Source organism: Chondrus crispus, genomic scaffold (assembly GCF_000350225.1).
Source record: "Chondrus crispus Stackhouse genomic scaffold, scaffold_2, whole genome shotgun sequence".
Classification (NCBI taxonomy): Eukaryota; Rhodophyta; class Florideophyceae; order Gigartinales; family Gigartinaceae; genus Chondrus; species Chondrus crispus.
This window is the reverse complement of record NW_005179057.1, coordinates 13,727-38,534: the sequence shown is the minus strand read 5'-3', so window position 1 is coordinate 38,534 and position 24,808 is coordinate 13,727. Positions and strand designations below refer to the sequence as shown.

The following is a 24,808-nucleotide window of genomic DNA, read 5'->3' as shown; positions in this document are numbered from 1 at the left end:
GCACCGCCGCGCAGTACCGCATCGACTTCAACGCCGCCTACATCAGAACCCTTTTCAAGCACTGCAAGACCCAACACTACGTCGCCCCGGACAGCACCCTTCGCCCCATTTCCGCCGCCGCCCATCTCGCATCCCCGACCCAACCGCCGCCGCCGCGCCCACCGCCCGCGACCACCGCCCACCCCGCGTCGCTCGCCGCCGACGCCACCCAGTACCGCGCGCAGGCGCTGCACGCCCAGAGCCTCGCCCTCGCTCGCGCCCAGTCCACTGCTTTCCCCGCTACTCAGCCCGCACCCCATCTGCCGCTGCCGCCTTCCGCACCGCCGCCTTCCGCACCGCCGCCCACGCCACCCCTGCCCGCTTCCGCCGCTCCGATGCACGCCCACAACCCCACTGCCAACCTTATCACCCCGCAAATCGCTTCCACTATCGCCTTCTTGCAGCGCCAGAGCGCCATGCAGGGCCAGATCATCTCGCAGGCTCAGGCTTTTCAGGTCTTGCGCCAACTGTCTCAGCAGCGCGCGCGGCCGATGCAGCGGCCGATGCAGCAGCCGATGCAGCAACCGATGCAACAGCCGATGCAGCAGCCAATGCAGGTCCCGGAAAGCCATCCTGGCTTATCTCAACAGCAGTATCAGCACAAGATGCTGGCGAGGCGCGCGGGTCAGATGAACCTCGATGCGCTTCAGGAGCTCCGGAACCGGCAAGGCACCGGTGCCTTATCTGTGCAAACGTCATCTCCCAATGTGTCATCTCCCACTGTGTCATCTCCCACCTTGCCAACTACGAACACCGCCAGCCCTGGAGGCGTAAATGTCGCTCAAAATTCAACTCTTAATAATCAGACAGGAACCGCGCGCACTAGCGATTTGCGGCACTCCGCAATCATACGCGCCCCGAATGGAGCCTCTGCGCCACTGAATTCCGCATCTCTGCAGCCAATGCCGAAACCATCTACGCGTGCAGCGGCACACCCGCCAACGGGCAACGGCCCAACTCCATTGCGGGGCGCGGTTCAGAAGAAGGTGATCAAGAGGCAGATTATACCGATAACGGCCAACATCACAAGGTGCGAGTTAACCAGCCCCGTCCTCAAGGTGGCTTCCCGGTCTCAAGATCTTATTTTCAGCGGCGCTTCCTTGTTCTTCACTAAAGCCGTGTTCAAAGTGCCATCCACCGAGGAGGAGGCTTTGGATACCATGAGGACGGGCACCAGCGATGTCGACAAAGACTTGCCAGATGGCAGCCCGATCAATGATCTCTACTTTCTCAGCTGGAGTCATACGCAATTTTTCGCCGCACAGATGGCCGCGCTTGGATACCGCTTTTTGTCATCCAATTTGAGTAGAAGGGCGCAGAAAACCAAACCACCAGCTGTATCGGAATGGCTTCGACTTGAAAAATATCACACTGTTCCAAGACGCATGGTGCAAGCTGGTGCCCCTGTACAAAAAATATCCGCTGCTGCAGCGGGGCAAGGCTCGGTTGCTCCACTTGGGACACATATTCGACCTGCCAGTCACTCACAAATGGTCGCCGCTGCGGCGCCGCCGAACCAAAATGGCGTCCCGCCCCCATCTGGTCGTGGGCTTGCAGACACTGCCATCATGAAAGCTACGCCGCAAGGCAGACTATCGAATAGCTCTACCTCTCAGCAACCTTCTAACCCCGCAAGTTCCAAACCCGCTTCAAACATGACGTCATCTCCGGAGGCACCATCGCATGCACCTTCAGCTATGGCGTCTCTACCATCCGGCAAAGTTCCCGATGCGAATGATGTCCAAGTCATAGACCTAACATGATGCATCAAACGATAATCGCCTCCGCCTTTCGAGCCACTGGGTCATAGAGCGCATCCCTTCGATGCGTAAGGGTGCTTACTTGTATAGTACTTACTCACTAACTGTCGCCGCGATGCTTAGTTTCCGATTAGGCGATGGTTCTGTCCCTGATTTGCTCCCTAAATTTTTGTTTTTAGTCCTTTGCGTCTCTCAAAACAGAATAGGCGTGTTCCTGAAAACGATTCACTTGCTAGGTTCGCGATGCATGACTCAACCTCTGAGCGTGCCATTAACCAATAGCTGTATATCTGTGCCGAGAAAACGAGCAACTGCTAACGTCATGCCTATTGCAATGATGGCAAAAGCTGCAGGCGATGCGAGGAGGGATTCCAGAGACGCAGGTGACCCAGAGGCGGCTGTATTCTCCATACGCCTCTTCTGTTGGGCATATCTATCTTGTGCGAAGGATGTAGTGATGTCATCTGCCAGAGGGCGCTCGGGTGCAGACGAGATGAGACGGTAGTTGGTATCTTCATTCTCAGAACGCCAGACCTGCCATTGCCCGGGGTACGCACGATGTAAGATTCCGCGAAGAGGGTACGACTGTTGCGGAAAATGCAATACACAGAGGGAAGTCGTCAGGCAAAAAGTCAGTGGCAATGCAACGGTGGTAGGAATGCCGTCGACAGAGTTTGTCTTGATATTGGAGAATACGTACTTTGCCTGCGCTAAACAGCAAGCGCAAATAAAAAATGTGGTCTATGTTTTCCAAGAAGCGGACCCGTTCCGCACGTCCACTTACCTGCATTACGCCGCTGTGACTCGGAACGTCCGCCAATCGTGGGTTGAGTAGGATCACTGGTCTTCCGCGTGCCCTGGCGACCATATCTGTAAGATTATCGATGACCGGAATTGAGACTGCATTTGTGGGGGACACAACGATGACAATATCATCTTGGTCATCAAGGTCATCCACATTTTCCAGGGCCCCTGAACGAATGATGTTCTCAGTCCATGCTTCCTGGGACATGTTCAAGTCGGCGTCGAAGTTTCTTCGGAGGCCAGAAACGGAGAGCGGAACTGCACCGAAAGCGCCGGTTCCTTGAATCAGGACTCGACTTCGTAAACGGCATGAGAAAGCTGTGACATCTAGCACAGCCCATGCCAGGCTGAGTAAGAAGCGGCGGTCATATACGTCCAGTTCTGGGTTAAGTTGCGGAACAAGCAGGGTGACTTGAGACACAGGAGCAGAGGTGCCGGGCTGGAAATCGGCCAAATAGCTGGCTGTGGCAGCCGCGGCTGCTTGCAAGTAGACGTGGCGTCGGTCGCTCGGCATTGGTGATGCCATTATGCGAGATGTGAAACAGGGGGTGCCCGGGATTTTCATGTCGGGTAAGGTGTCATTTGGTTGTGGTGATGGCGGTGGGGTCGCACACGCGCGCGGGATATGGGCAAAGTAGCTGCAGGAAGAAAGTGGGCGCGCCCTCTTCTGAACAGTTTGTCGAGCATGGCGGGGTGGCAGAACTGGCTGAAAGCTGACAAATGACAAAGCGTGGGTTGGCATCGCAAGAATATGTGCGCAGTAGCGGCGTGAGCACCACGGCAACGGCAAGAAGAGGATGTGGATGGGTGCGGTTAAACGCGGTAAATGTTCTTCTTCACTATGGATTGGAGATGCAAAGGGAAACTGAGGTGGAGCAGAGGCGCACCTGCTGTTTACAGCAGAGGAAAGATCTGCCGTATCTCGCTTTATGTAACATTCCGTGTTCTGATCATTGAGCAGATTTATTTTTAAATCTATCCACACGGTTTGCAATTAAAACGCTATTCGTGGCGTGCTCTATGGTCGAGAAGCGTCTTGGCCCAAGAATCATACATTTTTTGAAATATTTTTGCAGTCCGGATAGTGGCAGCGTTGTCCGAGAGTTGCATTATCCCCCCCCCTTTACAGTACCCTTCTCGAAAGAGGAAATTCCGGACATGGGTTAATTCCGAACAAAAAATTTCCTCTATAGCCTGTACTTTGCCCCACAAAATCTACCCTTGGGTGGACTATTTCTTGGCTTTTTAAGCCTCTTTCAGCCCATTAAACGACTTCAAAAGCAGCAAAGAGAGGAAGCTACGGCAGCAAAGAGACAGCAAACAGCAAAAACAAAAAAAGGGCTCAAGATATTTGAAACGAGCAAAGAAAACAAAGAAGGATCGTGTTGGTCAGGCATTTGAGGGGGCTTACTAAGCCTGTAGGCTTAATTTACTCCTAAACGGATAGTGTTGCGCACAGAAATGTGAAATGTTATATATATGCAAACGCAAAATTTTACACTTTTAGCCACCAAATTTAGCCAAACCGATAGGGGTGCTCTAAGGATATCCTACTGCAGTAGGTTATCTCTAAAGAGCAACAAAACTCTTGAGTATTGATAAGCATCGAGGCTGTTCGAGTCAGCTATCAGGTAGCCGCATTGCTTGCGATACTGTATTCATGTATTGTGTAAATCAGGGCGTACTGTAGACCTCAAAAACGGCATCAGAATTGGCCAATACGGAATGTACACGCGGCCACTCTCGAGGAAAAAAAGTATCTACTGTAAATGCATAGAAAAAACACAACTTCTGTACAGTATTGCACAGTATGCAATACCCTTGGTACTGTCCTCATCATCCTGTCATACTGTTCAGTACGGTACACGTACAGTACTGTTTCAGTAGCGAGAGGCCCGGCAGCATCCCTAAGGCTACCTCAAGTACTACTCGGCTGTTACAGGAGCAATTTTGGCGCGAAATCATACAAATCCCAAACTGCAAGAGCAAAATCCATACTGTTCAAAGCTCTTTATCAGGTTGGTGACTTCCAGTGCATCCCTTTCTCCCACTCGCGGCCCTAAGTGTTCACGAATGTAGTTAGTCCCATTCCAGCGGTCATTGCGAGAGTGAGCCTTGCAAACAACAATACTGTCACAGCCCCAACACCGACATTCCTTCTCCTTCCCTCCTTCCCTCCTCCCCTCCTTCCCTCCTTCTCTCCTTCCACCACAAAACCACGCAGGAACTCGCTCCCTGCTACCGCTCCCTCAGTCTCCCTGCTTCACATGGCCGTTGGAGATTACCATGTCTTCCAACTCTGAACCCTCCACCGTCCCCACCCGCCGCGACATTTCCAAAACTCTATCTGCAACCAAGAATCTGCGTGCCATTTCTATGTCCCTCGTGAAAAAGTTGCGCTCAAACAAGGGAATATCTTCTGTTGACATCGCCTCCGAACTCGCAAACGAGGCCATATCAGAAGTAGAAGGTGCTGCGTTTGTCGTCTCCGAAGATGAACTGGCCGCAGTGGGCAAAAATATCCGCCGCCGTCTCTACGATTCGCTTAAGGTTCTCGAGTCTGTCGGTGCCATCAGACGTACCCGAAAGGACAAAACCCTTACCTGGGTTGGCACTAATCACCTAATTCCCTTGCGCTTTCAAGCAGAGCAATCAAACATTCGAGGCAGCTCACCTTCTAACTCAATGGTCATCTATAAATCCGTGGTCCGCCTTCGGAAATCAATCGCTGATAAGCATAGCAAGCTGTCTCAGCTGAAAGGACAGGCTCGTGCAATCCTTACTCTTTGTCAGCGCAATCAACGTGCTCCGGAATCGGAACCATTACGAATCCCGCTTCCATTCGTCATCATCCGCACCCCCGTCACCACCGACATCAAGCTTGAAGCAACGCCTGACGCCGACAGCATGGTTTTTGAATTTTGCGGTCATTATGAAATTGTGAATGACAGCGGCATACTTGACCGGATGTTTATTGTTCCCAATCCCACTTATGCACCGCACAAACTGCCAGCTTTGCGTGCCCCGACTGATCTACCTACCCCCAGTAGTCCATCAATACCAGATCATAGCCTGGACCGTCCGCCAGAAGTTGACCCTTTCTCGTCTCCTAAACGGCGACGAGTTGCATCTAAATCTCCATTCGCCAAATTCACTTCAGGGTCTAAGCCGCCGCTGTCACCTGGAGCGCCCTTGCTCCATGACGCTGTGCCACGGAAAACCCGCATCTCTATGTCTTCCTCTCCTCTTCAAAGCCAATCGCTGCGTAGGTCTCCCAATCTCACTAATTGTCTTTCCCCCATGAACAGATCACCACGTACGAACAGTTGCACGCCACCCAGAAAGAGGCGCTTTCCGTTCCACACTGACGGAACTTTGGATGGCGAAGACTTAGGTGCCAATGGAAAGGGCAAGTTGTTAAGAAGGACGTATGGGCCTCTGCAAACTAGCTCAAGTCTCCGAAGAGAATCGATCCAACCAGCGAGTGCGGTGTCTCCTCCGCCGTGAACAAGGCACGATTGTAACGGTGAAAACCTTCAGTGCCTATAAATAACTAGGACTTTCGATGACACCAAAAGTGTGTCTTATCCGCCGCAAAGAGGAGAAGTCTTTTACATCTTTTTTTGATTTCACAACTCGCGAAGAAACCCTAGCACTTAATGGGCACCAAGCCCTTCGTTATCGACAGTTGCCTCAAACAATACCCATCTGCGAAAGATTATCTGTCTTCTAGGTTGTTCCCGATGATTTAATCGAGGCTAGCAATCCTACTAAATTCTGAGGACTGCGGAGTTTTTCAATTTGAGTATAGACACGCTCTGGTTGCCCACTTTGGAGAAATGCATTGGCATAGGCCACTGTTGGTGGCCTAACGAACAGTTTCACACATTTTTTAGAGGCACATAGTCTGTTGTACAGTAGTCCCATATCGGCATTGGGAACATAAGGCTTCGCAGGCGGCTTTCAGCCAGTTTCTCTTCTAAAAGCTCTCATGCTGAAGACTCAAATGCCATAAGACTTTCAAGCCTTTGTCAGCCTAGCTTGCCGGTAAAAGCATAGCATTGTTGTCTGTGCCACTAATGAGAAACTGTTCATTTGAATGCCAGTCGCCTGCTTAGTCTCATTCTCCAACCCCACCAACGAACGCATCTTTCAAATGCTTTTCTAGTTTGTCTGATGACAAAGTAAAGGCGAGCAATATTTGCATTTTCGCGGCGACTCGTGCAAGTCACTTCGGCTCGAATTCTATGCTGCCGTCATATAGCCGCTAATCCTGCTCGATCCACCAAATAGGGCGGTAGCTATTGAAGGAATGGGTGCTCATAGTTTCAACAGTCACACTCAAATGACTTGTGATCATCTCGACACTCACATTCAGTCAAACGGTCGACGAATTTCGGGAAGTCTCATGTGATATCATGTTAACGGTAACAGGGTAACCAGTGTCTTCCAGGCCTTTGAGCCACTGCCATTTGTACGCCGAATAGAAGTCAAAAAATAGATTACCTGCCGCATCTAGAGCATGACGTCTACTTTCGCAGTTCTTGTGCAAAATCGAAACCATCTTTGAAGAGGAATTTCTTAACGCACCGTAATACCCATGGCAATGATCCACATTAAAGCGATCATCTAGTGAATTCACAAGTTTAGGATGGCTTTTCATAAGCCCAAAATAGACACCCTGGTCGCCATGAGGAGGAACATAGTTCAAAGACGTTTCATTGCGCCATTCAGGGTGACTGTGCAGTACACTTGAAAACAGATCCGGATAAGCACGAACCTGGCGAATTTTCTGGATGTCCATGAGGACAACGCAAGAGCATATGTTCGACGACTTCGAGCGATCAAAAAGAGGCATCTTGTATGCCCAAGTGCCATCATCATCGAATTGAGCCCATAGGGAAGCAGGATCATCCAAAAAAATCATGTCACTGTCTATAACGATAACACGATCGAGATCCTGGAGAATCCATGGCAACAAAAGCTTCCCCGTACCCCATGAACCACTGTGGTGACCATGGGGATCGAGTTTGATTTTCAAAGCCTTCTCGTCAATCCATTCTGTTGAGATAACCATGATATCAACCCTAATCGGCTTGTCAGCGGTGGTGAGATTCTTTGCAAACATTTCGTGGACGCGTCCTGCGCCGTCTTCGTCGGTCAAGAAAATGAAATGTAGGCGGCATGTGGACAGCAGAATGGCACTCACTAGTAATGGACGCATTTCGGATACGGTGTCGGTGTCGCCGGTCCCGCACATGATTGCAAAAGTACACCATTCTTTCTGTTCTTGACCTGAGATTTTCACAGCCGTGAACCTGCGGTACGCATGCTGAAAGGAATCTTTGAAAGTCGACAGCTGAAATGGATAGGATAAAAGAAAGAGCACTGCGCTCGTGAGGATGAGTAATTTTGCAATACGATACAGGAGTGGTTGTGGAATTCGGGTAGTCTTGGCGCTCCCGAGGCTTTCAACAGACTCTCTTTGGGTCTCTTCGACCTCTATGGGGGAATCAGCAGAGGATTTGCGGTCTGCTCCAAGTTGCCTCGCAAAGAAATCCAACGGCATTACGAGGTTAGTATTAATGATCTTCCTCACTGCAGAGTGTGGCAGGCCGCGAGATGCTGTATACGCCTGAAACTGCGGGGGGGGGGGGGGGGGGAACGATGTTTTCGTTTCTATTCTAGTACTTACAGGGCCTAAGGCCGTGTTTACATCCCTCAGATCAATTTGCTACTCGTTAACACAAAATTTCTCTTACGTCACAGTATTGTAACGAAAATTGTATGAACACCATTGGTACTAAAACGTATGCTACGGCCCTCTCCGATATCCCTATTGCTCTATATGGCCATTAAAATGGCCATAATAAAAACTATAGATTTTTGATTTTAGGGGCTTATGTCCACTTCACTGTGCATAAGGGTGACCCCACCGCCAACAAAATTTCTGTCCTAAAATTCCAACCACTAAAGTTTGGACCGATGGACTAAAGTTCGGACCGATGGAAGAAATTTTGAACCCCACCGCGCCACCATTTGTCCTAAAGTTTAGAATTTGGGAGGGATTCTTTTCCAAACCAAAATTATTTGGTCGAGATTTTTGTCCAAAGCGCCGTTTGGGCGAGCTTCGTTCTATAGTAACGGTACAGAAAACATCTGAATTTCATGTGCTTACAGCTCCACCAAAGCTCTTCCAAATGGCATTGGGGCTGTTTTGACTGAAGTCCCATCAATAGTGTGGGACGCAAAAAGGAGTGTTGTGCAGCCTTCGCTCGTGGACATTTCCCATCTTCTCCCTCCTTCTCGTCTTCTGAGAAGTGCAGGCAATGGCTGAGGTGGTTACTAGGACTGATGACTCGGCAGTAAGAGTGAGGAAAAAGGGTAAGGGACTGGGGTGGTCAGACGAGGAGAATCTTGCCCTGTGCGTTGCTGAGAGCGCAGTTCCAGAGTCCATAATAGGAATTGAAAGCGTGGTGTACTTGCCGAGTTGATAATTCCCAAACAGGAGCCTACATATTATGGAGAGCGGGCAAGTGACGAGCAAAAGTTGCCGCCAATTGTGGAGCAGATGCGTGCAGTAGCTTGCTTCTTTGCGCCAAATGTATTTCTACGACATACTTGTAGCCTAATTGGGGTGACCCTGAATATGAATAGATGTATCGTGTTACAGGCGCGGTGGGGTTCATCTCTGAATCACCACCTCCCCCAAAGCGCAGCTTGATTAAAAGATAGTAGATACAATTATCGGAGGACAACTGTCTGCTTTTTGCGATTTTGGGCAAGGCGCGGTGGGGTCACCCTAAGACCCGAAAATTGGGAGGTACTCGGCAGCCCCTTACTCGGTTTCCGCCCTATCGAGACTTATTCTGTAAGCTTGGACGTATTCCGCTTGCTTTTTTCTGCACGCTCGATTTTCAAGATCTCAAAACCGTTGAGTATTTCGCCTCAAGCACCGGCAACCTCCCCATGTCCCCCAGCATGGCCACCGTGATATCGTCGGATCTTCCCTCTGGCTTTCCCGAGCCCAATGCGACAAATGAACCAAGTATTGAGCAGCAAAACCATTCTGGGAATGGTGCCATCCCACATGCAGGTATCGATAGAGCCACAGGAGATTTCACAGGCAATGTTGCTGCCCATAGCGGCCGAGCGGTTCCAACACCCTCCCGGGGACGCCCTAGAGGTCGCAGTGGACGTCGTGGCCGAGGATGCGCTCGCCGGAGGACGTCAGAACGCCACACGCATGTAGCTGATCCTACAACAGGGTGGACGGTGTGGTACAATTGCCAAGTGGCGCTACTGCACTAGGCGGGCGCCAGAGGCCTCGCCAAGTACAGTAGTAAGATGTTAACCGATACGGTGCATACGTGGCCAGCACGGGTAGATGTGGCCACGTGGGAGTCCACGTGTAGTTAGTGGCACCAGCTAGTGCAGGTGTACACGTGGTGCGCGACCGATCGGTGGGTTAGTACAGTAGTCATTTTTATTATCGTAAGCTACAGTAAGCTGGCTACAGTATGTACAGCTACTGTAGTTCGTCCGGTGCCACCGCCCTACTAGGGGGTATAAGATAGGGGGGCACCGGGCTGGAGGTAAACCGAGGCAAGCACGCCTCCCCTTACTTCCTACCCTAGTCCTTTTACCGTACGGTTAAGTAAGTGTCGCATAAACACCCCACACACGGCGGAGGGGTGTTCGCGATGTTCGGCGGAAGACCCCGGATCGGCGTACCGAGGGTCTTGAACCAACCAACGCCACCGGAAGCGGGCCGGTAGCGGGTGGTAGAGCGTGGTCGGCGGGGACGCGCGCGTAGGCGAGCGGATCGACGCCTCGACGCCCCGGAGCAGTACCGGTTGACGATCCGGTACTGACGGGCGGAGGCGGATCGCAGCTCGCCGCGGTGTCGCGCGCGTCCACTACCCGCTCGGTGGTAACTACTCGCGGAACGGCGGTGTGAGTAGAGTAAGCTGGGTGGTCGACCGTCGGTGGAGGGTTGCCTGTCTTCGTCCCCTCCGCCGGCGGTCGCTCCCTATATTTATTGTACAAGTTAATTAACCGTCTACAGTACAGTGCGGACTGTACTGTAGTCGGCTTACTGTAGACAGTGCGGGCCGGCCCGCACTGTAACGCTGTCAGCCGTCGAGGCTGACAGCACACGTGTGCTACACGTATGGTACACGTGTTGGTGCGCGCGCGCTGTAAGGTATGCGCGCGCGCACGCTGTAAGGTTCGTACCTTACAGCGTTAGATCTAATTCTAAATCTAATGTATAGTACAGTAGCCGGCGGTTATGCTACACGGCCCCCCCCTCAAGCGTGAACGTCCTCGTTCACGTGCGTGAGTAAGGGGGGGGGTCCTTTCCCTTCATCGTTACGACCTCCTTGTCTCTTTTGCCCTGCGACTAAGGCCTCGTTTCTGAACTCGCTGCAGCGGCTTGTCATTGCCGAGCCGCCGCACTCGTCCGCGTGCCGTCTGCAGCTCCTCGTTGCTGCTCGCCCCCGTCTGTATTTCTGATTTTCTAAAATGTCCTATGCAGAGACCATGCAAGCCCATGCTCACAATTGGAGCGGTTATCATAACTTTTCCATGGGGATTTGCTTAGGCCTGGTCCTATGCAATACCAAACATGTTCCATGGAACCGTCCATGCACCAGTCTATGTCTGCATGCGGCAATGGCGGCCAAACCAACTCAGATATGTTCAATGCGAGCTCATGCAGGCATTGGTGTGCATGGGCTCCGCATGGCGGATTCAATCCAAGTTTTAGTTTTGCCAAACATGTTCCATAAAACCGTCCATGCAACAGTCCATGTCTGCATGGGGTAATGATGGCCAAACCAATTCAGATATGTTCAATGCGAGCTCATGCAGGCATTTGTGTGCATGTGTGTTCATGGGCTACGCATGGCGGATTCAATCCAAGTTTTAGTTTTTGCCCGAAAGTGCGATACAATCCGTTTTATCGATATCTGATCTGATGCTGCGCCGCAACCCTCAGTGCAGTCAGTATGTACAACCGCTATCCCAGCACCCTTGCCCTACATGGAGGACTCGTCGGTCCCCCGTTAACAGTTCTTTAGAAGTCCCGTCGAAGAGTCATCATGACATGAATTTACTCAACATGAGGTTGAGTAATTTCTGAGGACTACAGTAGTAAATGGTAATTTTGTTTAAACCCAGGCGCGTTTTGAGAGTGTTTGGAGTTCGTGCGGGATGAACCAACCCAGAATTTTCGTTTTGTATTGAAAAGGGGGTAGTCTACAGTACGAAGGAAGTCTCAGCTTGCGCACCGTTTCGAGAAGACTTGGTTGACACCTCTTTCGCAGCCCCATTGTCCGCAGACTTGTAAAATCGATCGTTGGGTCTTGAGCTGCTCCGCTCACTGCCAAGTCCGTTTTCTTGATCCGTGTACTGCCCGAAGAACGTCTCAACGTTCGAATCTTCATGAGATTTGGCAGCAGGACACTGCCAAACATTAAAATTGTGTAAATCTACATCTTATGTATTAATCTACATCTTACGTATTAATCTAAACATTATTTAAAATTCAACAAATTATTTATTTATTATCAGTATTCATGCAGAATTGAATTCGCGACCAAAAGAAAAGGGTAGCAGGGGAGTGGTACCGAAGCACACCACCCCTGCTGAAACCCCTTCTCCATCGCCCCGCCTTTGCGTGCGCACGACTACCGACCTTTCTGGCGGTGCCAGAAGTAAATTTCCAACCAATTTATATCCGACGATTTCGTGCTACAGTATCGGCCCCCCTGTGCATTGGCCTCACCTTGATTAGTGCAAATAAAAACAGAGTATAATGTTAGAGAAATAAATGAACTTTTCTGTATCGGCCCACCGCCCACCCTTGCAATTCAATAAAATTCCTCCCCTGCGCAATTTTACACGTGGCTGCAGTCGAGGCATTGCCCGCCACAGCATTTAATTTCCGACGCTCCTCTGCCAACAGGGGGCGCTGCAACTCCTGCAGCCCAGCCTCCCCCCTCTTCGTAACCTCCTGTTCCGCTTTCTACCACTTCCGGACGTCAGCTCGCGCTGCAGAAGCGTCTCCACCCGCACGGTGACAGCTGCGCCCAAGACTCCGTCGTCCCCGCAGACGTGCCCCACGCCCGCGGTGCGCCTGCCCCACACGCGCACCGCTGCCGTCGCGCCGGCAAAGTTGATCGCGGAGAAGAGGCTGGCTCGTGCACAAAGTGCAGGGGGAGCTGATAGGACAGCCGATCTGCACCGCCAGATCGCGCGCTCATCCCTCACGTCGTCATCGAGACGCACGCCGAGTTGGTGGCGCGCAACGCCGTCGACCTCTTGTCTCCGCCGACCCTTCCGCGCTCCTTGAGCCCTTCGTACAGCTGCCTCTCGTCCAGCTCGCCCTCCATCCTGTCCCTGCTCTTCGCCGACACGTTCTCCCTCCGCAAGTACCTCCCGATCCAGCGCATTAGCTCCCCAGCGTCATACAGGTTGATCACCTCGTCGTACCGCCGATAAATCCCCCGCATCCTCTCAGTGTCACTCTGCCCTGTTTTCGTCGTAAAACTGGTGCAGGTTGCACCTGAGCAACTTTCCCACGAACGTCCGATAGCTCTACCGATAATTCACCCCGAAATGCTTCCCCTTCAACATCCGATTGAAAACAAACATGCTTCCCCACGGCATTGCGTAGCCCACCTCGCCAGTTGCGTAACAGCGATTTTAACATTGCCACCCCCACAATATTATCACTCTTATCCTCGAAAACAGGCATCCGTCAGTAGTGAGACTCAAAATCTTATTCCAGCAGCTCAGTCAAAGTGCTGGTAACCGTAAAAGCAACGGCGTCAACTCTGGGACGCATGAGATTTCGGACATCGGTCTCGTCCAAGTCGAGCACGTCGTGAATAATGTGAGACTCGTATTTCTCCATACCTCCTGAGCCACTAGCGCCCGCAACAACGCAGAGCCACTCCGTTGTTCCGTCTTTTTCAATCGCCATGGTATACAACCATGCCACCTGCCCTATGTTACGGCCCACTTCGTCCGCCCCGTGCTGCATCAGCGTGCCAAGATGCACCATACCGTCTTCCTCAATCGCATCCTGAAGCAGCTTCGCAGCCCGCGCAGCGTTCTGCAACCCCATCTCCTCCATCCGTCAGGAGGAGAGCCAGATTCAACTTAGTGTTACCGCTGCGCACGCTCGTACAGCTCCAGAGCGCGGACCTCGTCCATTTCCACTCCTTCCGTGCCGTGGTGTAGCAGCAGATCAAGATTGTCCAATGCATGCACATTGTTTCTCCTGTCAATCGCAAGCTCGTACAGCTCTGAGGCGCGAACCCCGTTCTTCACGACCCCCCCGCGCCGTCCTGCAGTAGAAGGCCGAGATGCATCATCTCCCATTCGTACAGCGTTAACCGCGTTCGTCTCGACTCCCTCAGTGCCCTTGTGAAGGAAGAGACCGCGACTGACCATCGAAGCGACATCATTACCCTTCTTGATCGCACGCTCGAACTTGTCTATGCCGTGTTTCTCTCGAATCCCTCCACATCATATACCAGCAGCGTGCCGAAATTGAATATAGAATGGACATGATCTTGTTCCTCAATCACCCTCCTCCACAGTTTGACAGCCTGCGCTCCATCCTTCCCAACTCCGTCGTTCCCATCCCTCATTACGTTGCCAAGCTTGTATATCGCGTCGACACACAGGTCTACTTCGATCGCACGTTCGTACAACTACACGGCGCAAGCCACGTTCCTATCGACCCCCTCTGCGCTCTTCTACAACAGCAAGCCGAGAGCGACCATCGCGCTGACGTCATTCTTGTCGATCGCGTTTTCGTACAACTATGCAGCACGGACTGCATTCATGTCGACCCCGTCTACCCCTTTTCCAGTGGTGTGCCGAGGCTCACCATCGCGGCGATATGACCGTGATCCCCAATCGCACTTAGGTCCTCAGTTCGATCCCTCTCTCCATCTACTTTTTGATGCGTACTTATCTCTCTGCTTAACCGCAGTGTTGGAACACCTCCCGTCGACTTCCACAATGAAATTGAACTCAAGAACCTCCTGAAGTTGGCTTGACCATTTTCTTGCGACTGCTGTGAAGTTTGATAAGAAGATCTTCTCTGTAGCTCGTGCCACGTTTGATCATCTTAACGTAGTATTTCATTCGTTCACGGAACTGAACGTTTTCATCTTGCTTCTTCTTTGGTCAACGTAGTCAAGTTCTATGGCTGTACGACGATGAGCTTCCAGAAAAGGCTCGAATCGATCATTCTTGGGAGTACCTTAACACTTGTGTGTGCTGAGTAGCTGTGGCAATGGAAGGCGTGTCGGCATTAGGGAACATCGGAGCGTCGAGCATGGTGATATATGAGCAGTGGCGAGCTCGGGTGTGGGAAAGGAAAGAGGTGTCCGACCCCGACTACCTGCCAACCGAAAACGTCAACCTGTTTTTCGATATATGTTACAAACAACTACGACATGCCGGATTTTTTGAAATCATCCGCCTGCACTGTTGCACAATCGTGCCTGTAGCCGCTAGCATTCTCACGCACATAGAGCGACCTTCAACAATACTTTGAGCTTCGGTGCCGATTTTTTTTACGATTCGCGATGTGGGCAAGCTGGGCACCATGCTCATCTGCTTCGTCCAGGTCATGCTGTGCGGCTTCGACGTCGTCTAAGGTATGAGAAGACACCGTCACTGCCCCCGTCTGCTGGTCGTTCTTAGAGTGCGGGATGTGGGGCGCGGCGCAATTTACGTTGAACATGCTAGCGCAAGAAATGCTTGGTTGTTCGGGGGAGGCACAGACAGACGGATCGCCGGGAATTCATTGTTGTGTACTATTCGAACTTTTCGGTATAGCACTAGTATTTACGTTCTATTACAAGCCTCCAGGTTTGAGTACTACCCCTCGCCGTCGAAACTTATCGGATCAAACTGGGAAGACGTGAGCTCGCTAACGCCCACAAAGCCATTGCACACATCTCCGATCCAATCGCAGACATATTTCTTGAATGCTGAAGGTCTGAGAACGAAGCGGTCGCAGTCCTTGCCCTCCTTTATCGAATACGGGCAGACGTACGAAAAAGTTATCTCCCTCGTATCGTTTGCATGCTCAAAAGTCTCCCCGCTGGCATCAGAGATCAGAGTCTTCTCCAGCTCTTCTGGAGCAACCCTCTCAACTATTTCGCGCAACGCTTCGTGAATACCCAGCGTTGCTTTCGGTAACAAATGTGAAAGCACGTCAGTGAACATGGCGTGCGAAACTCCACCTTTGCTCAGAACCTTCAGCAACGCAGAGTGTATATCGCTCTCCTCTGCACCATCGTCGGATAATTTTGTCGCAATGCCCAGCGCTGTCCTCGCCAGTGCCACCTGCATTACGCAGCGCGTCGCCATCCAGGCATCGAGGCGGGCGAGCGTCAAAATTGATGCTACGCCAGCCCTGAGGCGCTCTTTTCCCAATCGTAGTCCAGCCCACTCCTTGTAAATATCCCGAGCGGTGTCAAAAACGAACAAGATGTCAACGCCACTCTCTCCAATATTATCGCTCTCTGAATGCCCAGGCGGCACCACTGTACGCTAGTGGTCTAGGCTACCAGAGGTAATACAGTCAATACATGCTCGCATAATTTTGTCGATCCCGCCGCTGTCGTCATCTGCAAACGCAATTCCCATCATTTTCACGTCTTCGCCAGCAGCATTGTTCAGAGCATGAATGATGTAGTCGACTGAGGCACTCTTCAGCTTGTTTTGAACCGGAATACAACTGACGTCCCACACCTTGGCCACCCTGGTCCAAACCGTTCGCTTGAGGCTGGACATATATGACGACGCCTTGTCAGCCACCTCCGCAGAGAGCTTAGATGCCCCTTGAATGCCATTGAAGATGCATGCGCCCGAAATGTCCTCCTTGGATGCTGCTCTCAGAGCACTGGTAAGCGATCCGCTTTTGAGAGCCATCTTGTATGCAGTGCGAGCCAGAATGGTAGGAGACAATTGCGGCGGTAGAAGTGCGCCGTTTGTAATGACTAGCTTCGCCACATCGAGTGGTGGTACCGCCACTCGAGTGCCGCCTCCCAGCGGTCCGAGCCCATCGCCTTCAGCGATTTTCAGAGGCGAGGGAACCCACCGATAGGCTGCAATTCCTGGCGACTGCTCCATCGGAGTAAGGTTGCGCATGCAACGACGCGCAATGTCAACCGAGGCATATTTCATCACCACGACAAGGTTGCGTTGAAGCGGGGTGATTGTGTCAAGGAATGCCTCGTCCTTTTGACGCTTCTTCTTGGTCGCAATGACTGCGCGCTCGGCAGCGGCGGCAGCCTGGCGTCCTCCACGAGATGAACCTGCAACCAGAACCTCCAACGCAGCCTTGGCATGCGAGAGCTCCATCACCTGCGCATTCAGCCGAGCAACCTCGATCATTAACGAATTGATCTTATCACCTTGTAGCTTTTTCACTTCTTGCATTGTCTGCCTATAAATGTGTTGCTCATCAGCCCTCGCTCTCTCACGGTTGAGCAGTGATGCGATCTGCCGCTGCAGTACAGCTGCGTCGACACCCGCGGCCGTGTCGCCAGTCGACGCTCCGGCGACAACAGCGGGGGGCGAAGAACTTCGGTCCGGGGGAAGGACATCTGTAGCGCGACTGAGGTTGGGGACCGTAGAATGCGAGTGAAGTGCCACATTGGTGGCCAGAGGCCCGATTTCACTGTCTAGCCGCGTCGGGATCGCCGCGCTCAAGTCGAGAGCGCTACCATCTCCCTCCCTGCTCTCGGGCTCATGGCTTGAGATTCCGTGGCTTCCGCGGTTGGCTCTTTTCCTTTTATGAGCCACTGAGGGAAGTCCACAATCAGCCACGGTTCTGGTCTCGGAAGCGAGGCCACGCCGCAATCGCTTGCTTCTCCGGACCGGTGACCCCGGTTCCTCATCCAGCCTCCCCCACCGGTGTCCCACAGTCATCAGGCAGGCCGAAACAGTGGTGCGCCGACGGACCTGAGGTTCAGACCTCAGGAGGATTGGCGAAGCTGCGTACGTACTCGTCCTCGCCAGACTACTCCACCGCAGAAAATTGCGCCTGCCTGAGGCACTAACTCAAGCTTTACGCCGGCAGTAAATTTTTGCTGGAGTAAATTGCTCATGACCGTTACAGAATTATGTAGCGATAGTTGAATTGCGAAACATTATAGTCAAATTTACGCTAGTAAAGTTGAAAGTTTTATTTGAAGCCCTTCTGTAGTCGACGACCATTGCCGCACGCGACGAGCGCGTCGGCACGTCAGAGGAAGTCGAGACAAGCCTACAAAAAGCTGCGCGACGGCGCTGAGTGAATGCGATCCAAGTTTGCCCGGTTCACATGCGGGATAGAGATAACAAATTTCTCAGCCCTTCCAATTTTTCCTGCGAGTCTATCGGGTGGCGTCCAGGCGCGACGTGTGGGTCGAGAAAGACGGGAGAAATACATGCGGCAGTGATCTAGAGGAATTGAGGGCGTGTGTATACTGGTAGCATTTCGCATCTGGCACGAGTGATAGTACTGTACCAAGCAACAGTAGGATGAGTGTGGAACGGGGGGGTTTCGGGGTTTGTCGCTGCGATTGGGGAGACCAGACATGGTGCGTTTCAGGAGGGGGAGAGAGAGGAGGGGTGCGCGGGGGCCATGGTTTGCTGGCGCTGAGTAAGACCAAAGAAGGAGGGAGGCGATGCGGGAATCGGGAATGGTTTGTTGAGGCTTCTGTGGATGTGCCGCGGAGCGATGTTGACCGAGCTTCTACAAGTGGTACAGTTGTTATTGCGTAAAAGGTCACAGCGAGAAAGGCAATGCGATAGGGAATGGGATTGTGTGTGCAGCTTGAGAACAGTTGGGCAAATGTTTATGGCTGCTCACGTGTACGCAGGTGCATGTGTGTATGATTTTTGCAACTGCCAGGCATTTTGCTTTCTGAAGAATCTTGCATCCTGATTACATCAGCTCTCTTGAGCGGGGAGGCATGAAAACACTTTATCACGATCGACATTGTGGGACGCTCTTTGTCTCGATTGACTCAGTCAGTGTCTTTTCAAGATTTTGACGAGCGGTCCGTATTCTCAGAGTTGTCCCAGCGGTTCCGATTGCAGTGCTAAGGCTGCGATTAAGTAGAAGGAGCATTACGGGTCGTGAGGTCTGTGATCATGCTGGTCTGCAGTGGAGTACCTCATCTTACGCATTGGCTGCTTAAATCGGTTGATGTAGAATCGATGCGTCTCCCATCCACTGCGAATGAGGGATGGTTGCGACCTCGTGCCTCTCAACTCATCATCGCAACGAACGACGTAAAGCAAGCCGCGGATTGAGCCGACATATTGCACATCAATGTAAGCGAGATTTATCATTTCCGTAGACGTTTCAGCTTCGCACGCAGGTGCTCCTGCAGAAACAGTTTCATCTTCTCCCCTCACAGCCCAACGAAATTTCACGCAGTTCAAGGCGCCGTCAACGGCATCGATTTCGTCCCCGTGAACACGATCGTAGTACCGAATGAAACAAATCTCGATGTCATCTCTCTTCACAGATGCCTCAGCCAGGAGGTGACCCCGTCGCGGGATTTTGATAGCGATAAAAGCCAGTACTTTTGCAATGTAGACCTTTCGAGGCACAATTCCGCCAGTGCCTCCCGGCGGATCGTCGCCACTCTCCTCAATCATGACATTATCCTGTCTCGTTACTTTGCTGCTGTAGTAGCTGTGTGACTAGACGGCACGCTGCATCTCTCTGTCTCCATTGTCCATAGTTAAAATCTCAAAGTCGCCAGCGCCGCTCTCAGGCGCCTCACAGCCCTTTAAAGTTGGGCACGAGCGGCCAGCAAGAGATGCAGGAGCGGGTCTTCGCACAACAGAGTCAGCCAGTGGCCTGTGCTGCTCTTGGATTGAATCAATATACCACTGCAAACGTCCGGGACCTCCGACATCCTCGCAAAGTTCTTGCACCGCAATGTTGGGTCCTAGCTCGCCTGAGTGCTGGAGAAGGCTGCCGCATGGACCTTCATGTGCATGAATCTCTGCCCACATCATTATGTTGCTCCCACCAGACAAGCCTGCAGCGTCCTCACGCACCATCTCCTGTCTGATCTTTGTGAGTGATTCCGTCCTTCTGCGCTTACCCATTAGCTTTTCGATGACGTCCTCCCTGAGCGGAAGCATCCGGGTGCTCATCGACCTCGCACTGGCCTCTTGAGCTCCTTGAGCAAGCACCAAGCGCCGCATTGCCTCTTCCTGCCTGGTGTCTTTGCGTTTCGAAGTCTTGTCATATGCTGTCTTAAACAGTTTGTGGCTTGCCTCGTACGAGTCCGCGCTGTAGTTTGATAAGCTCCCACACATCTTGATGTCTGCGACAAGGTGTCGAAGAGCATGGAATTTCGGAAATGCCATACCACTTGCCTGGTACTTGCCAAACACCTCGATTGCTTTGTCCTGGAAATTTGAGATCTGGTCGGCGAGCGCGTCGAGCTCAACTGCGGTGAAGCCAGGCTCCGAGAAGCGGGAGGTAGCTGTAGCCACCAGTTCTTGATAAAGGACGCAAACAGTCGTCAAAGGAGACTTATTAATAGTGCCACGAAGCCTGTCCAACAGAGCAAAGACGAATGGCATGACTTGATCAATGCCGGCGAGGTCTTTGGCCTCAAGCATGGCAACTATCCCTGTTGATGTGAAGAACCCAGAGAGCTCATCGTTTGTCCCGGACTTCGTGAAATCAAACTAAAGCCCCACGCAGGGCGATTCTGCCTGAATACGCTTTAGAAACACGTTACATCTTTTCAATACGTAGACTCTAGCCGACTTGAGCTTTCTTGGACCTCCTTTGGAATTCAGCAGCTCTGTCGTGCTTAGCAATGGATGTTTCAACATTTCGCTCGCACAGACCTTAAGAGTCCGCGATAAACCCAGGAAAAAATTATGCAATGTTTCAAAACGCAGCAGTCTCAGCAGTGCCAGTTCTTCGGTTAGATCCATGAACGGCCACTTCAAAAGGGCAGGGTGAACCGTCGTCACGCCCACCAGTCTCATGTTTTCTTGTAGAGACTTCTTTCTCGCCGTATCACAAGCCTGCTCAGCGACTTTGAATTTATTCAATCGCTGCACAGTGTCCCAGATATTACGTGGAATGCAAGGCTCTTCCGAGGCAAGATCGAGCTTCGCAGTGTACCCCCAAGGGCAGTGCCCGTGCACCGTGCCCCCCACGTCCGATGCTTCGGGCATATCCGCAACATATGAGGCTAGAACAGAGTGGCATTTTCGGACATTTCCCTCTCCATCTGCTACGACTATTCTAGTGCGCGATACATCCCAAAGCGGAAGCAAGGCCTCCTTGATTGATGCCTGAAATACACGGCTCTTCGATAATCGCCGCTCTTGGACTGAAACTCTTTCTGGCATTTCAAAAGTCTGTTCCTCTTCCTCGCAGCACCAATATTCCTCGTCATCGCCGGTAGAGTTGGCAACATTAATTGCAGCCCGCACGAATTCAACTGAAAAGTACGCAACGATAGTGTCGCCGTTGGAGATGAGCCCCTGTCGGATCGTCTGAGTCATGTTCAGAGAGCATATATGGAAAGGCAGAAAGGAGTGAGATCCGACTTTCAAAGTCTGGCATGATTTGTCTGAGTAAGCTTGAATCGCTCCGACGAAGCTGTAATTATCAATCCAGAATCCACCGCCATCGCCACTGATGATGAAGTCCTTTATCAGAGGAACCACGTTTTCTATAAGAGCGCAGCCCATCGTGTGATTGTAAACTCTTACATTGGCGCGGTTCGTTTCTATGAATGGATCGAAGAAGAGCTGGTGTGACCGAGCTTTTGCAAATTGGCGCCTGAGAGAATCGACTGGCGAGCGGAACCAGCCAACTCCATACACGTTGCAGTTCTTGGGGTCGTAGATGGTCTGCCGCTTGAAGTTCAGATCCGCAAGCCAGCCTTTAGCGTCCTCTTCTGCTTTCTGGCGCATTTCCTGAATAGATTCGAAACCGATCCTGAGTAAGCTTGCATCAAATGACTGATGTTGGAGGAGATTAATGATTGTGTTCTCCTGTAGATCACCACCTTTGTCGCCGATCTCCAGCACCACATTTCGCAGTGCGTGAACCACCTCTTCCTTCGTCGCATACTCAGCTCGCGACTCCTCTACACCTGACGTATCAGCTGCGGTTGCCTCTGCCTGTTGTTCATCCTGCCCTGTTGCATCCAGTGCAAAATGGGGCGAAAAAGGTTTGCTAAGGCCGGCGGCTGGCAGGATAACATTCGAATCTTGCGCTGCCAGTCGGATCCTATCCTCATACCACTCTTGCAAGGCACGACCGGTGAGTTGGAAGCTCCCACGCAAACGACGAGACTTCACGGGTGGCGGTGAGTCAGAAGCGTCAGCCTCTTGTGCCTCAGCTTCATCTACTGCTGCCTGCTTGCATTTTTTCTTGTGGGCTCCTAGGTAGGCCTGCCTTGGGAAACTTTCTCTGCAGTACGGGCAACAAACAGAAACGTGGTGCATGGCGCAGGCACAAGCTTCGTGAATAAGCTGGCCCTGCTGTTGATGCTCTTCCACATGGGCTTGCCGGTGAGTGGCAAAAAAACTGAGCAAGATAATTATGATCTGCTTGAGGTCCACAACGTGGGAGGGGTGCCTTTTGATTGGCACAGTAATCTGCCGAAAATGATTTCATTCAAGGGTATTATTGAAATCGCCCGGCGGCTGGTGGCCATTCCACGCGAGCTTTGCGTTGCACGGCCGACAGCGCTAGTTCCAGCGCGATCGGTTTACGCTTTTGGCTTGTGGGGATGACGCATGGGCCCCTGAAGCGACTTCGCCAAGCATACAGAGACGAACAGGTACTCGGACGTCAGTGTTCGTACGATACGAACAAACCGTCCGTGAGGCACTACCAAGCCCAGTAAGGCTGCATGGGATGCAGTCTCTTTCGCACCTCTACGCTACACGCTCAGCTGTGTAATAGACAGCCTTGTACGTGGCGTAGAGGTGCACAACAAAACATATCAAGTTAGTATGTATCAGGCTGTGCAATCCTGCGACGCTCCGTCGACTGGCCACTGCAAGTGGAATCAGCTATCCAGCGCCCCCGGACGTTGACGCATTTGATTATGCTATGGACTTGGAGTTAGAATATTTACACATGGTTCGAGCTGCTACAATCTAGATGACTCGAAGCGGACTCTCCCGTACTCTCGCAGCATTCATTTCAAAATTGATTTAGCGATCAAGTGCTTTCATTATGCTGAATACATATGTTTCCTTGCTAACGGTCAATGCTAAAGTGTGAGACTCTCGAAGTTTGGTGTTTCGTTCTCAGAATTCATAGCCAGTTGTTACAACTCACGGTACGTACAAATCGATCTTTTCACTACGAGAGAGTCTTTGTTGAACTTACGGCGTCAGCCCAGGTCCTTGCTGACAGACTTCAAGTGTGTGAACACAATCTCATTTAGTCATGCACTGCTTGCAACCGTCACGGTGAGGAAGACACGATTGTGTGTCTGCTGGACTGCGTACTGGATGAAAGGTAAGTGAGGTCTCCATCTGGCGGACTCTTTGCACGTCTCACAAGTGTACCCTACTCTTTACTGACTCTTTTAGTACGCCTATCGACAACCACAAGGAAGTTCTATGTTCGTCGAAATTTTCGCGATTTGACGTTTGCTTTGCATTTCGCGTAGCCCCCTGCTGCTACAACTGTGCACAGTTGTCGGCCACGAAAACACTCCATGGAGTGTCTTCGTGGCCGACGCAGAGAGTCATGGAAGGCACGAACAAAGTTTCTCCGACTCAATAGTTCAATTCGACTTGACTTGACGCAACAAAGGCTTTGCTGGTGCGCCACTAGCATGTCAGCATTGGAACGATCTTGGGATGCGCCGTGCACCATTATAGTGCATGATGCCGCCCACAGCTGTCCGGCCCCGCTCCAGCCGGCCACTCTTAGCGCTTTGCGAGAGACCGCGAACGGCGTTCCATAGCCAGAAGCAGACGACACCTCCTGCCAAAAAAGTGTACTAGCGGAGCGGGCGGCGGGCTCCACTCGCGATTGCCACCATCCCCAGCAGCTGCAAGCGCGAAAAGATTTGCCTCGACGTTCGGGTCTTGTATTGTAGTGTTGTAAACTATGCAAGTCTCCTCCTCTAGTTTATGCTCGTAGCATAAACTAAAGGAGGAAACCTGTACGGCTAGAGCGAAAGAAAACCGCCCAGTAGACCCATGCAAGCCTATGCAAAGGTCAATGCAAGCCCATGCAAATAGCCAAATCAAGCACATGCAGAAAGCCCATGCAAGGCCATGTATATGGCCAATGCATGCCTATGCAGATGGCCAACGCAAACCCGTGCAAAAATCCCTTCCAAGCCCATGCACATTCTCAATGCGATCCCATGCAAAATCCCATGCAAGCCCATTCAGGTGTCTAATGCAAGCTCATGGAAAATCCCATGCAAGCCCATGCAGATTCCAAATGCAATCCCATGCACATGGCCAATGCAAACCCATGAAAGCCCATGCAAATTACCAATGCAATCCCATGAACCAGGCCATGCACGTCCACGCAATCATGGCGCATTTCTCCGCATAGGAAACACTTGGGAAATTTCTGCTCGTGCAAGTATGGGTAAATCGCCATGCATGCATTGGTTTAGCATGGGCTTCGTATGGGAAAGTTTAGACTATCAGAAAAACAGACGCCATCGTTCTCTGCTTCCATGCGCTTTTCCGGTTACGCCGATTCCTGGAGACTTTACGAGCAACTTTTCTCTCCCCTTCGTCTCGTCCTCCTGCGTAAACCTCCCCCAGAGCTTTCTTGTCTGCCCTCGAAGCGAGACGGCCGGATTTCGCGCAACAAGTGTGCGACCGAATCGAACTGTGCTACCTGTTTGCCTCCCCGCAAGCGCCGGTGTTGGCGTCGAAAACAACGTCGGTGGTGTTACACACCAAGTATTCACGGCTCTGCTGATACGTGGTCGGATCGAGGAGCACGTCCATGCCCCGCCGCGAGAGTTTCCGCACTCGCGCTGTTCCTTAGTGGCCCCCGCCTTTCTGCACGTCGCGGCTCCTTTTTGCGAGCTACTGCACGACGCGAGCGGGGTGCAGTTCGAAGCGTGGTGCGGCCGCAAGGGCCTGTATCGGTGTCCGATGCGATCCGGTATGCCTGTTGTCCACCCTCGGGTGGA

General features: G+C 51.9%; 5 protein-coding genes; 2 read left to right on the top strand and 3 right to left on the bottom strand.

Moving 5' to 3' along the window:
- Nucleotides 1-941: 941 nt before the first annotated feature.
- On the top strand, nt 942-1,997 carry CHC_T00003608001 (hypothetical protein). XM_005714450.1 is given in 2 exon segments: nt 942-1,802; nt 1,803-1,997. The coding sequence occupies 1 exon segment, from the start codon at nt 942-944 to the stop codon at nt 1,800-1,802; it is 861 nt and encodes a 286-aa protein (XP_005714507.1). The 3' UTR covers nt 1,803-1,997.
- A 322-nt stretch (nt 1,998-2,319) lies between these two features.
- CHC_T00003607001 (hypothetical protein) lies at nt 2,320-3,345 on the bottom strand. The gene has a single exon (XM_005714449.1). It carries the CDS (start codon nt 3,343-3,345, stop codon nt 2,320-2,322), a length of 1,026 nt encoding a protein of 341 aa, XP_005714506.1.
- A 2,842-nt stretch (nt 3,346-6,187) lies between these two features.
- On the bottom strand, nt 6,188-8,172 carry CHC_T00003606001 (hypothetical protein). XM_005714448.1 is given in 2 exon segments: nt 6,188-6,981; nt 6,982-8,172. The coding sequence occupies 1 exon segment, from the start codon at nt 8,170-8,172 to the stop codon at nt 6,982-6,984; it is 1,191 nt and encodes a 396-aa protein (XP_005714505.1). The 3' UTR covers nt 6,188-6,981.
- Nucleotides 8,173-9,174: 1,002 nt separating this feature from the next.
- Nucleotides 9,175-9,327, top strand: CHC_T00003605001 (hypothetical protein). The gene has a single exon (XM_005714447.1). It carries the CDS (start codon nt 9,175-9,177, stop codon nt 9,325-9,327), a length of 153 nt encoding a protein of 50 aa, XP_005714504.1.
- Nucleotides 9,328-16,187: 6,860 nt separating this feature from the next.
- On the bottom strand, nt 16,188-16,568 carry CHC_T00003604001 (hypothetical protein). The gene has a single exon (XM_005714446.1). It carries the CDS (start codon nt 16,566-16,568, stop codon nt 16,188-16,190), a length of 381 nt encoding a protein of 126 aa, XP_005714503.1.
- Between the last annotated feature and the right edge of the window lie 8,240 nt (nt 16,569-24,808).